Here is a 13,770-nt window from a genome sequence, read left to right on the forward strand (position 1 = left end):
TCACTTTTTTTCGGCATTTTCTTTCTCATTCATGGCTGTCATGTCAACCTAGTTATCCTACCAATCCTACCTCCTCTTGAATTGAAGACAACATGCCTTCAGATATCAGGAGTTTCTTCGGCAATGGAGGGGCAAAGCCTTCGGTGAAGACTGCCACTTCAAAGGTTAGCAGGGGCGTCGTTCGCTCTGTATCGCTCAGCCGAGCATAAAGCATAGGTGACTGATCATGAGGCAGGACACGCCCAAAGCGACTACGAAACAGCGCGGCTCTCGCAAAGTCGTCTCCGATGACGATGACGATGATGACGTTGAAGAAGTAGTCAAACCCGCCTCTAAGAAGCCTACCACTCCAAAGCCCAAGAAATCGGCCAAAGAACCGGTGGAAGAGGAGACTACCAGCTCAGCCTACTTTGCTGCCTCAAAAACAAAGTCTGCGAAGTCTACCCCAGTGCGAACCAAAGCTGCCGCTACGAATGGTGCTGCAAAGACACCCAGCAAAGAAGTGAATGGCGACACACCATCTACTGGCAGAAGATCCTCCAGAAAGACTGGCAGAAAGAACTATGCCGAACAGGATGAAGATGACAATCCCAATAAAGTCTTGGAGGATGACCGCGAAGGCAATGATGACATTTTCAGTGACTTGAAGAGCAGGAAAGTGGACGACGATTACGAGGAAGGAACAGATGAGGAAGATATAAAGCCACAAAAACGAATGGGCAAGACTGTCAATGGTCACTCTAAAAAGCCCCAAGCGAAAAATGATGATGAAGACGACGACGATATCGAGATGGCACAGATCCCCGGATATGACGGACCTGGTGATGCGAGAAGTAAGAAAACGTCCAGCAGAACCACTTCCAGTCGTAAGAGAAAGTCCAAAGATCTTGAGGATGAAGACGAGGACGATGCCGACGATGCCGACGACACTCCCAAAAAGAAACCGAGGACTACGACATCGACAACTAGCAGGAAGCCACGCGCGACCCCCAAGAAGGAGGAAAAGGAGGAAAGCAAGGAGATACAAAATATCTTTGACAATATCCCTACTGTGAGAGCTCCGACTCCACCACCAAGAGATGACAAGAAAAAGTTCACATTCGGTGGCGGCAATGCCAACGTGGCTCCACCCGCAGCTGGCTCTGCTGATATTCCAGTGGGTGCAGAAAACTGTCTTGCTGGACTAACTTTTGTCTTCACGGGGGTTCTCAACTCGCTTGGCCGCGAAGAGGGACAAAACCTCGTGAAACAGTATGGCGGCAAGGTGACAGGCGCGCCATCCAAGCGGACCAGCTACGTCGTCCTTGGCGCCGATGCAGGACCGAAAAAACTTGAAACGATCCGCCAGCTGGGAATCAAAACGATCAATGAAGAGGGTCTCTTCGCACTCATTCGGCAACTTCCAGCAAATGGTGGTGATGGAAAAGCAGCCGAAGCCTATGCCGAGAAACAAGCCAAAGAGGAAGAGAAAATCCGCAAGCAGGCAGAAGATGAGGAACAACGCGAACGTGAGAGACAGAAAGAGGCTGCGAAAGTTGCAAAAGCTGCCGCGGCTCGAAGTGGTGCTCCTGTACCCCCAGCTAAACCAAAAGGTCCCAGAGTGGAAGACAGACTCTGGGTTGACAAATACGCCCCAGATTCAACGAGCGCCGTCTGTGGAAACAAGGCCCAGGTTGAAGGCTTACAGAGATGGCTTCGAAATTGGCCGAAAGCGGCCAAATCAGACTTCAAGAAGGCGGGTGCTGATGGGAAAGGCACCTTTCGCGCAGCTTTGCTCCATGGCCCCCCAGGCGTTGGCAAGACCACCGCTGCCCATCTTATTGCCAAACTTGAGGGCTATGATGTGGTCGAGAGCAATGCCAGCGAGACTCGGAACAAGAAGCTTCTTGAAACTGGGTTGACTGGTGTTCTGGATACTACGTCTCTCCTCGGGTATTTCGCCGGCGATGGCAAGAAAGTCGAACAATCGAAACGAAAGCTCCTGCTGATCATGGACGAAGTGGACGGCATGTCAGCAGGAGATCGTGGTGGCGTGGGCGCTTTGGCTGCTATCGTCAAGAAGACCAGCGTCCCGATGATCTTGATCTGCAACGAGCGGAACCAGCCAAAGATGAGGCCACTCAACAATGTGACAGCAGAGTTTCAGTTCCGACGACCGACCACGGATATGATTCGAGGCCGGATCGCTACGATTCTGTTCCGCGAAGGCATGAGATTACCCGCACCCATCATCAATGCCTTGATCGAGGGATGCAATGGCGACATTCGCCAGATCATCAACATGATTTCCACTGTCAAACTCGACAATAAGGATCTCGATTTCAGCGACACCAAGGCAATGTCGAAAGCATGGGAGAAACATATGATTCTGAAGCCTTGGGACATTGTGAATAAGATCCTTCGACCACAAATGTTTGCTGCCAGTTCATCTGCGACCTTAAACGACAAGACCGAGTTATACTTCAATGACCATGAGATGAGCTATCTTATGCTCCAGGAGAACTATCTCAAGACCAATCCTGCCCTTGCGAGCTCTTATAGCGGTAAAGAGCGAGAGATGAAGCTATTGGAGCTTGCAGACAACGCCGCTGCCAGCATTTCTGACGGCGACCTAGTTGATCGGATGATTCACGGTTCCCAGCAGCAATGGAGTTTGATGCCGCTCCACGCTATCTTCAGCTTTGTCCGGCCTGCTAGCTATGTGTACGGAATGCTTGGGGGACAGGCTGCATTTCCCACTTGGTTTGGGCAAAACAGCAAGCAAAGTAAGTTGAAATTCAGTCCCATGTGGCTCTGTGTACTAATATGCTGTAGCGAAACTCTCTCGCTTTGTCAAGGAGATTCAGGGACATATGCGGCTTCGTACCTCTGCCGATCGTCATGAAATTCGCCAGCAGTATCTCCCGGCCCTATGGAGCAAGACAGTCGGCACGCTCAAGAATCAGGGCAAGGACGCCGTGCAAGATGTCATCGACTTCATGGACTCTTACTACTTGACCAAAGAAGACTTCGATGCCGTGCTGGAGCTGGGTGTTGGAGAGTACGACATGGACGGGATCAAGATCGACACCGCGACCAAGGCAGCATTCACCAGATTGTACAACGGTCAGAGCCACCCTATGCCATTCGTCAAAGCAAGCCACATACTGGGTACCGCCAAGGGACGAGCGAAGAAGGAAAAACCAGACTTGGAAGAAGCAGTAGAGGACTCCGAGGCAGAAGAACTCCTAGCGGAAGCTGAGGCCGGCGACGAAGAGGATGATGACGAGGATCTGAAGAAGGACAAATACATCAAGGCACCAAAGAAGAAGGCTGCCAGTGCGTCTACTGCTGGTGCAAAGGGCAAAGGCAAGAGGAAGAAGGCGGACGAGGATGAGGACGGAGTCGTCGAACCTGGAAGCGACGAGGAACCGAAGAAGAAGCGAGGAACTGGCGGAGCACGCGGTGGCAGGAAAGGAAAAGGACGAGCGTGAGGGGCCATTGATAAATAGGAACAAATCGATCCCGGCTCAATTGGCTGGTAGAGACGACCAACGAACATGGAGCGAGGAGTAAAAAAGGTGTACATAAGGGGCTGACATTGTTCATACATCGATAAAAGTACAAACTAGAGGCGGCTCGCGAATCGAAGATATAATGGTAGAAGAATGTAGTAGTGCCAGCACCAGTGTCAGCGAGAGTCTATTGTCTACTAGGTAGTAGGTACATGAAGTTCTGCTGATTTCTTGACCTTCTGATCCTTCGCTGTTACATAATGATCAACATTCAAGGTACGAGGTTCTGACAGCCACAGCTAACGAGAAAATGGGCATACCGCAGACTCACAGGCTGCCATGAATCAACAGGCTGAGATGCAGCGACCTTGAGAGACGAGAAATGCTGGTCTGCATATGAGTGGCGTTGACACTGAACCTCCCAGGGTCAACAAGGCTCTGTCACCTCTTGGAACCTCAGCTCCATCTCACCACCCAACAAAAAGACCCAAGAAACGCTGTGCCTAGATACCAATAGGCGCACTGTTGGTGCTACGGACGAGACTTTCCGGGGTTCCATTAATTATTCACCCCTGTCCCCCAGCCGAGCCGTCGATCACACAAAAGCCGCCTTACCGCAACCACCCAGTGGCAAATCCTCGATCGAGCCAAGGGTCCAAGCTGTGGCTCTGGGTGGCAGTGTACCGTATTCGGATTGGGGCACCTGAAATGTCAGTTCTGCCTGCATCAGAGGTCACGTGGGAAAGATTTATATATGCCCAGTTGTCGTGAAAGACGTCGAGGGAACAAGAGATGGGTAGAGCGCAGCCAGTTGAGACTATATCACAGCCAACCGATATATCGATGTTAAACAATTGTCGACGGGACAGGATCTTGACAACCGCAACATGGGTCTCACCAAGGCCGAAAACTCACCGGGCCTCTCGTTCGAATTCAACAACCCTCGCCAGCGCCATTCTCCTGGCGATGTGATCAGTGGCCGAGTGGTCCTGAACACCGCTGCCGACAGTGCGATTGGCAGATTGGTGGTTTCATTCTGGGGCCGGGCAAAGTCACGGATCATCCAGCAACATGGCCAGAGCGTCACCTACCACCGAGGTCGGACACAGTTCTTCAAACAGGAGTTGCTTCTCTACGAAGGTCAATACACCCACAAGCCCGGATCCTTCAGCTGGCCGTTTGAATTCGTAGTCCCTGAACAGGCGGATGCGACGAGCATCTTGAGCGGTGAGAAGTGGAAGCCGAAGGACCACTATCGAGCGACCACGGATGAGAACGGCCTCGATCTCACGCTTCCACCCTCATGCTATCACAGAAGACACATGTTTGGCCGGCAGGCGGAATGTTTCATCGAGTATGTTCTCGAGGCGACGCTTACCGAGCCAGAAGGTCTGCACCATATCCGTGGACCTCAGAGCAAGGTATCCAGCTATCCGATTATCTTCCAACCCTTGTCCACCCCAGAACCCATTGAGAACTACGGTCTGGTCACTGACCAACGCCTCTTTACCATCGCAACGTTGAAGCTTCTCCCTGAACATGCTGGCACCAGCCTGGGTTTGAGGGATCGTGCCCGATCCATCTTTCAGCGGGACTCTATTCCCAAGTTTTCATTCAATTTGACTGTCCAGGCACCTAGCATCATCCAGCTCTTCCACCCGAACCCCATTCCGTTTTTGATCACCGCGACACCGGACCTGTCACCTGAAAACACGACCATTGACACTTCGACGTCGCTCCCCACGGTGATTCTTCGCTCCGCAAAAATCGAACTGAAGACGCACATTCGGTGCCGCGCCGCGGGGACGTTTGCAGACACCAAAACCTACGAAATTCCAGTATTGCCAGAGAAGGCATTAAATCAACCCCTGACCATGGCGCATGGCAGAACCACTGCTGTGGAAGCGACGCTTGACCTCGGGAAGTTGTGCGATCTCCATCTGGGTAATGCGAAGCTGGGTTCTCGCCTCGAGACACCCATGTGCCCAAACTTCACGACCTACAATGTCTCGAGATCATATCATCTCTTGTGGGAGCTGGAGGTTGAGTGCGCCGAGAAGACGGAAAAATTCTCGTCGGTCAAAAACGGTCCAGAAGTGTCTATCATTTTGCCCCCAGCTACGGTACGCGTGGACAGTGAATTAGACACCAATCTGCGTCTGGGCGGAGACCTCATGCAAGCTCTGTCAACAGAGAGCACAGGATCTGGATCCAGTTCGGGATTCTGGTCTCGCCGGAGCCACGAAGCCCGGGTTGGAGGGGAGAAGGAGAAACCAAAGATTGGGACGCCGAATCCCTCGGGCATCGGAGCCGAGCTGAGGGGTCTGAACATTAGTGACGACAAGAAAGCCAGTCAATCTAAAGCCGAAGAGGCAGCTGAGGACCGAGCACGCGCACGTCTTGAGGAAGTGCAAGCGGTGTATCAAGGCCGTCTTCAAGGGTCACTCGGAAGAGGAGTCGGGGATATTGATGACGCTGCAACAGATGCCTACCCCTTGGCGACAGATCCGAGTCTCCCTGCCACCACCAGACCAGAAGCAGCCACGGTCGCTGTGACAGACACGGATGCGGACCAGCAACTACCGAGATATGTCCCATAAGTGTACCAGTCTCATTCAGTGAATCGGAGGCGACAGATTCGAGATCCTCGTCAACATCCTCAATCGATTCCGACTCTCAGCATATTGAACACGGATTGCTGCCAATTGTTTTTCGGAGTACCCTTGCTGTATTATATGCTTTTGCTGCGTCTATTTGTCAGAATGATATATTTCATTGTTTTTGGGTTACGGCAGAAACATACCCCTGTGAAGATCATTGCGGTAAAAAATTGGGAATTTGACAGATGAGGGCGACGGATATGAACGGCCTGGCTTGGGTGTTGCGGCTCCTTTTCAAAGCCGCCGGTGTTGACGGTGGGTTTGACGATTCACCTCAATATGGCATCGGAAATGGCGGGGGCCCATAGGAAAGCATTTGAGGAAGTTTGGGACTTGTATCATGCATGGCCTTCCAACTGGCCGTATTATTTAGTAGTAATCCAATATCAGAATGCTATTTCAAAAAAAAAAAAAAATGAAAAGTCTGCTGCCGGCATTGCACGGTCGTATACAGTCAAGCGGCGAGGCTGCACACGAGGCTGAGTGACAAGGCTGGATCACAAGGCTGAGTTTCCTGCCTCCCGCTCCCACTTGTCTGCCGCAGACTCCACCGTACCTCATGCGCCTCCAACCGACTCCAAAATCTTGCGCCTTCCACTGTTATTCGCCTTAGCACTTTTACATCAACTTGACCGCAGGACACCATGATTTTAGAAGACCAGAGGTTCCTCCATGAGGACCTGGAGCGGCTTGAACAAGCGATCACCGACCGGGTTGCGGAAGACCCCAAAAATGTACGTCTGGCTGTTTATTGATCTGTGAATGGAGCGCAACCACTAACTCGCCTTGCCCCAGATCAAAGACCGATTAACGCGCGACCACCAAATAGACGGCTTCCTGACGCGCATTCAAGAGCAATCCAGGCGCTTACTCGACATATACAAGGACGCCGAGGGGCTCCGCCTGCAAGAAGTCCAGTCCCTTTCGACCGGCGAGCCGTTTGAAGAATTCTACAAACAACTCGACGAGGTCAAAGATTTCCACCGTCGCTATCCCAATGAACCGGTCGAAAATCTCGAGCGCGCCTACAAGCGCCGCCGGCCCGAGGAAGGGGAGTACATTCCCTCCGAGGTGGACAACATGTTCAGCGGGGAAGAGTCCAACGGCCGGTTTTTGGACTTGACGCAACTGCACGAAGACTACCTCAACCTTCCCGGAGTCAAGCGCCTGACGTATCTCCAGTATCTGGACAACTTTGACGCATTCGAACCCCCTCGGCTACCCATCAAGCGTCAGAATAAAATCACAGACCAATATTTACAATATGTCGCCAGCCTCGACAGCTACCTCGAAAGCTTTATCCGGAGGACGAGACCGCTAGAAGACCTCGCGAAACTGTTTCTGCGATATCAGAGAGATTTCGACACGGCTTGGGAAGCGGGGACAGTGCCCGGTTGGACAAAAGAGCAGAAAGAGCAGGAGTCTACAAGCGCCTCGGCGTCGTCGGGTCCTCAGACTGAAGGCACCGGCGCCGGAGTATGGTGTCCGGACTGTGAGAAAGAGTTTACAAACCAGAATGTATACAAGTCGCACTTGACGGGCAAGAAGCACATCAAGAACGCAGAAGCGAAGAAGTCCCGGGCCGCTGCTAATGGCGATGCCGCCATGAACGGCGCGAAACCTACAACGTCCAATCCTCCTACAACAGCACCTTCTCTATCGGGTGCAGCGCTCAAAGAACGCGCCATCGCTGCGCACGAACATCGCATCCGCGCCCTCGCCGATTACCTTTCCAACGAACGCAGCAATACGCGCGTGAACGTGGAGCGCAAGCAAGGCATGACGGAGCGGGAGCGACAGGCTGAATTGGACGCTCTGTTCGCCGAAGACGACGCCGCCGTCGCGGCCTCTGACCGCAAAGCAGCAGGCAGGAAACGAACAGGTGGTGGAGACGACTCGGGGTCCGACTCCGAAGGCGACGAGAAGATCTACAACCCGCTGAAACTGCCCCTGGCCTGGGATGGGAAGCCGATCCCCTACTGGCTGTACAAGCTGCACGGGCTGGGCGTCGAGTTCAACTGCGAGATCTGCGGCAACTTTGTCTACATGGGCCGGCGGGCGTTTGACAAGCACTTTTCCGAGGCCCGCCACATCTACGGCCTCAAGTGCCTGGGCATCACGGGGTCGGCGCTCTCGGGCACCGCGGCCGGCGGCGGCGGCCTCAGCCTGTTCCGCGAGATCACGGGCATCGACGACGCCCTCAAGCTGTGGGACAAGATCAAGAAGGAGAAGCGCGAGAGGGAGGTCCGCGACGACCAGGTCGTCCAGATGGAGGACGGCGAGGGTAACGTCATGCCCGAGCGCATCTATCTGGATTTGCAGAAGCAGGGTATCCTGTAAACAAACGAGCGACAAATCCAAGGAAGGTAGCGGAATCAATCACGGAGCTATATAAAATGCGACCATAAAATTCGGGGGCGTGATCCGGGCGTTACTTTTTCTTTCGCTCTATCTCCCCGGTTCTGGGAGTTGTGTATGTACGTATCATGCATTCATCAATCCTTCGGAACCTGGGAAGTTTGATTGCTCTGAATTCGAGGAAAGGGCGGGCGAATTTTGGGAGGGAACAGAACCAACAGCACCGTTGAGATGGAGAGTCGGACTGGACTGTGTGACCTCTGGCGGTCAATGCCAAAAAGAAAATCTTGGTTGCTCATTATAACAGACAACGCCGTGTCCTGTCTGTCCAGTAAATCCCCAGTACCCCAGTGCCGTATGTACAGCGTACGTAAACATGAATTGTTCATCAACCAAGAACGACTTCTCCCGAATGGCAAGGCTTCAAGGTTCCATCATGCCCTCGCCCACGACTCGTTCCACTCCATCAACGACACCCTCGTTGCTCGTTCTCGCACTACTCACTCCAATACTTCCCTTTTCTCTCTCCTTGACCTTTTCCCCACTCTTGTCGCCGCTCTTTTCCTTGCTCTGGTCTTTATCCACGAGAACGGCATTCCTCACCTTCTCCAACAGTTCCCAGCCCTTGGCCGCCCCGTGGATTGCCCTTTCGACTATCTGATCAAACAGTTCCTCGTTGCCCACATAGAAGCCGCACAGCATGAGTTTGCACAAGCTGGCCGTGGACGTGGCTCGAACTTCGTCCGCAAAGGTTTGTGAGAGTGCTTTGATGAAGGGCGAGAGAAGGCCAGAGAGTGTGTTGCTCTGGTCGTCGATCGTAGCACTCGGCGCATGATTGCCGTCTGCTGTCTCGGTTGTGGCGACAGGGGACTCTGGTTGCTCGTGGGAGTCGGAGTGTGTTGGCGAAGGCGGTCCTCGTGCGAGGAGAATATCGCAAAGAATCTGTAGCGCCATGACTTGTAAGGATTCGTGCCCTCTCTTCAGCAAAAGCGTGAAGAGCCGCATGTTCTCGTCGGCAAGCTTGGGTTCAAGCAAACAACACAATCCCAAGCATTGCACACCACGTTCGCGAATCAGGGCTTCGTGGGATCGCACAGCCGGAATGACCAAGTTGTCAAACATGGTGCGCAGGTCGATGTTTGATTGCAGATTTCCTGCCACGTTCTGCAGCATGCATTGAGCGATATGGAGGCATTTCATATTGATGACAATCTCCTTGATGGCTTTCGCTTCTTGCTCCTCGTCCGTCAGGTGCTTATTGCGCTTGCTCTTGGCTTGATCATTTCTGGGCGTCGAGTCACCGCTGACTTCGCTGCGGGCTGAGACGAAACTGTCTTCCTCGTCTGGCTCAGCTTCATCTTCGAGGTCGGAGGAAGCAATGTTGTCGTGGACTTCGGCGATGGCTTCAAGAACAATCGAGGTAAACTCTCGCTCGCCAGCGGCATCCGGATTGCATACGAGGCGTAGGGCTTCCACGGCGAGTCGAGTGCATTCATCTGGCAATTCAGCCATGGATAATGCATGTCGCAGTAACGAAAACATCTTTCTCCTGCCAATTTCATCTGTATAGTCCAGTGACTGAGCAATGTACAAGAGCTGCTCCACAATGAACTCCTGCTCGGCTTGGAGTGCGATCATTTCGTCCGAGTCCGACTCCCTGGCGTTTTTGACCCGCGTGAGCAACTCGTTGATATGGTTCTGGAGATGAAACCCCAGCCGTGTAACCTCGGGCATTTTCTCTTGAACCATTTCCTGGTAGTTTTGATTTGCCTGGCAGTATTCATTGAAGGTGCGTGCCATAAAGGCCGATTCCGGAGTAAGATTGTTCCAAAATTCGTCGTCAAACCCGACGGCATCGAGATAATCGGGTCGACCAGCCCAGAATTCTTTCATCGCTTCACGAGCAACGCCATCCTCGTTCCCGGTGTTCAAAGTGTCAATTCTTTCAAGCAGCTCTAAAAGAGCAGGAATGCTTGGGTCATAGAAGCCAACGTGGGGATCCTTGTCATCCTTTGCGTCCCCAGATTTCTCGGCCTCGGTTCTGGCGCAGTTCTCAATCCAGCATTCTCTAAACAGACGCGCCGCAGCCGCACGCACTCTCTCGTCACGATCTCTCAAACCCCATCTCAAGAGCTTCTCCCGCATAGACAAGGACAGGTGTCGGAAATCGCCAAGTCTGGGGAGCAGTTTTGCATACAGGGCACGTCTCGTTGGAGCGTCACGATCTCTGGCCCGCTCGAGTAGGTAGGGTAAGGTCTTGGGCGTGGCTGGAATGTTGACGAGAAGCGCCCTTCTGACGTCAGCGTTGGTATCGTTTTGGAGGACATCGAGGAGTTTGTCCAGTAAGCCAGGCGCGACATCTTCGTCTGAATCTTGGTCCTCCCCTTCTTCCATTTCACTCTCCACCAAACGGCCCAGAGCCATCACTGCTTCTAGGCGTATAGCAGGGACCTTGTCTCTCATTCTCTTGATCAGCTCGTGTCTAATGACCTTGTACAGATCATCGTCGATGGCTTGCAGGACACCCAAGATCTGACAGGTCAATTGAGTGGCTCGATATCGGACTGTCTTGTCTTTCGCACAGAGAAACGGAAGGATGCCCAACAGGATGGTGGCAGAGATCTGATTCGAGGCGTCATCACTGGCGAGGTACGTCGTGAGGAACTTGATGACACGCGATCCGGCCGGTTCGGATTTTGCAACTTCGAGGAGTCGGAAGACGCATTGTTTGACGTGCGCTTCGAAGTTTGGAGAGTTTTCGAGGCGGCGCAGTCGTTTCGCCAATGTTTTATGGCCCACTAGAGAGCGCTGAGCATCTGAGAATATTGCTGCGACCGACATTGTTGTGTATCCCGGGTCTGGCTACGGGTAGATTGTTGGGATGAATTTGAAGCGCTGTCGAAGAGGTTTGAATGGCCCGACAATACCAAATTGGGACAGGGAGTAAACAAACTCGAGTGGCAGCTTAGTCATTTTGTCGGCAGACCTACTGTGTGTGCCTCGGCTTACCTGCCTAACATGCTCGATAGTCCAGCACTATTCAAGTCCTTCGTACATTCTTCGTACCAAAGGGATCAAGTCTCCCTCCACTACTTCAAAGTTCGCTGCAGCATCGCCAATGACCCGGACGACCAGGTTGATGGCTACTGAAGGTGCAAAATGACTCACCACGGATAATGCGGTGGCAGCAGAGATGTTGGGCATCGTCTGCAGACGTCGTTGGTGGTCTGGTGCATGAGAAAGCCAAAACTGCGCAAACATACGAGGAGAGTCAGGCCAGCCTCTACCAAAGTGCACGGAGCGTCCCTTTCCCAGAACATATCTCTGGCGCAAGCCATGTTTCTTGGAACGAATCGTCACACACCGTGTCCCGCGTGGCTACGGAAGGTGGATCCGAGGCCATGGTACGAATGTGCATGACAGGATCATCAGGGACGACAAGGATGGCGCTTCGCATGGGAACAATGGTCCAGACACCGTTGCCACTGATCCCTGAAGAGATGGACAGGTGGCGACTTACGAAGCTTCAGGAGTTGAAGTTGAAGGTGCGGTTCCACCCACCCTCCGCCATGGTCAAGAGACCGCGGCGAAACGTTCAGACATGCGTGGACATCACTCGTAGGCTGGGAAAGAATGAAATCGCGATGGTCAATGTTATAGACGGGAGGGACGGCGAGAGAAACAGTGTAAGCGATGGTGTAGGCGATAAGGTTGTGTTTGTAGAGTATGTCGTGGTGGACGCAATAGAACAACCACATTTCCACGCCACACCACGTCGATCTTTCTGTCTGGCCATGACGAGGGCAAGCCACCCAACTCTTTTTCTATGCACGAGGACTGTAATTGCTCGTCCTCTGCGCGCCTCTTATTCATCTACTTGTATTATTTGCGTCATCCAACGGAAGTCGGTGTGATTGATGCCAGCTTAAGCTCGCGATCTCAGCGACATGATCAGCAGGAACAGAGCATGGGGTGACGGATCGATCAACGATCAGCGTCGACGATCCTTTACAATGACAATTCCGAAGCCCTGGTCGACCTGAACCAGTCCTCACTTTGTACGACGGCGGTGAGGCTGTAGCAAGACTCTTTTCTCAAGGCTGCACACACCGCAAGTCATGATATTTGGAAGAGTGGCGCGATCATCACTGACAGCCACATCCATCCCTCAGCAGATCTTATCCTCCTCAGGTGACGGATATATTGTCCCGGGACAAGGACCCTTGTCGACCAGAGTCGAGGCTCGTTCGCATCCATCGCTGATGAATTGCAAATTGCAGTCCGCCACCTTGTCGCCATCTGCGCCAGCAGCTCGATCCTGCGCCAGCGCTGCGGAAACCGGCACTGTCACTTCCGTGTGATGGATGGGAACCATTGTGCACTTTGAAGAGAGGGTGACTCATTAACGGTAACGAGACATTCATTCTACAACAGAAGATGGGTTGGGCTGCAAAGGCCAGCTGCGCAGCAAATCAGATAACGGGTCCTGGGTTCACGTACCTGCTTCCATTGCTTCTAAGCGAAGAGAGACGAGGAGAGACGTGAACCACAGTTTCGCCAAAGTATCAAAGACCACATGAACTGCTGCTCCAGCTACCCAGTCGTGCCAGTCCCAATGTGCAGTGGTTGGCCCGGTTCCAGGCTGACTTCTGTCTCTTGCGGAGGTTACACAGAGAACGCAGAGTTCTTTTCCTTCCGACCACTCTGCTGGCCCTTTCGGCAGTTGATGCAGGTCATAGTACTTTCTCATCACGGCCCTGCTGCGGCCAAGTGCGTGGTACTCTTCTCCAAAGGCACTGGCGAGCCAAACCAAAGGGTCAACCGGAGTCGATTGCTGTGCTTCGGCTCATGTGATGGAGGAACTCGAGATTCTGCACAAAGTTCACCGTTTCACCCGCATCGACGACGAATGAGAGTCGTTCCGAGCCACGTTGGGCATGAATTTCACATTATCAGACCAAACAATCTTACTCGAGGAGTGGCCGCATTTTCAAAGTGAGGCGACCAGGATGAGTTGCAGCTGCCCGCAGCCACCCAATGAGCCGCCGACCAGGAGTCCGTGATCGTCGTCCCCTCGGAGAACCCTCAGAGCCAGCCAATCGAGATCTGCCCACCGTTGCGTGTTACGGATGGGGAAAACGGACACTAGCCCAGAAGATCCCTGTGGCGGACATTCTTGACATCCTGAACAAGGAGCGGGAATAGTGATTGACAACGGAGTCTCTGCGGGCAGTAAAGAAGGGGGAATTGGTACTCAG

The 13,770-nt window shown here is 53.0% G+C and overlaps 4 protein-coding genes across 4 annotated transcripts; 3 read left to right on the top strand and 1 right to left on the bottom strand.

The window, feature by feature from the left end:
* Positions 1-92: 92 nt before the first annotated feature.
* On the top strand, positions 93-3,473 carry AYO20_08338 (hypothetical protein; the record flags this gene model as incomplete). Its single annotated transcript, XM_022646617.1, has 3 exons — positions 93-164; positions 236-2,765; positions 2,815-3,473. The coding sequence occupies 3 exons, from the start codon at positions 93-95 to the stop codon at positions 3,471-3,473; spliced, it is 3,261 nt and encodes a 1,086-aa protein (XP_022497475.1).
* A 908-nt stretch (positions 3,474-4,381) lies between these two features.
* AYO20_08339 (hypothetical protein) lies at positions 4,382-6,094 on the top strand (the record flags this gene model as incomplete). The annotated part of the gene is made up of 1 exon (XM_022646618.1): positions 4,382-6,094. One exon carries the CDS (start codon positions 4,382-4,384, stop codon positions 6,092-6,094), a length of 1,713 nt encoding a protein of 570 aa, XP_022497476.1.
* A 704-nt stretch (positions 6,095-6,798) lies between these two features.
* On the top strand, positions 6,799-8,494 carry AYO20_08340 (hypothetical protein; the record flags this gene model as incomplete). Its single annotated transcript, XM_022646619.1, has 2 exons — positions 6,799-6,888; positions 6,950-8,494. 2 exons carry the CDS (start codon positions 6,799-6,801, stop codon positions 8,492-8,494), a joined length of 1,635 nt encoding a protein of 544 aa, XP_022497477.1.
* A 441-nt stretch (positions 8,495-8,935) lies between these two features.
* On the bottom strand, positions 8,936-11,353 carry AYO20_08341 (hypothetical protein; the record flags this gene model as incomplete). The annotated part of the gene is made up of 1 exon (XM_022646620.1): positions 8,936-11,353. One exon carries the CDS (start codon positions 11,351-11,353, stop codon positions 8,936-8,938), a length of 2,418 nt encoding a protein of 805 aa, XP_022497478.1.
* Positions 11,354-13,770: the final 2,417 nt, after the last annotated feature.

The sequence above is a fragment of the Fonsecaea nubica genome (assembly GCF_001646965.1).
Source record: "Fonsecaea nubica strain CBS 269.64 chromosome Unknown Scaff64, whole genome shotgun sequence".
Classification (NCBI taxonomy): domain Eukaryota; kingdom Fungi; phylum Ascomycota; class Eurotiomycetes; order Chaetothyriales; family Herpotrichiellaceae; genus Fonsecaea; species Fonsecaea nubica.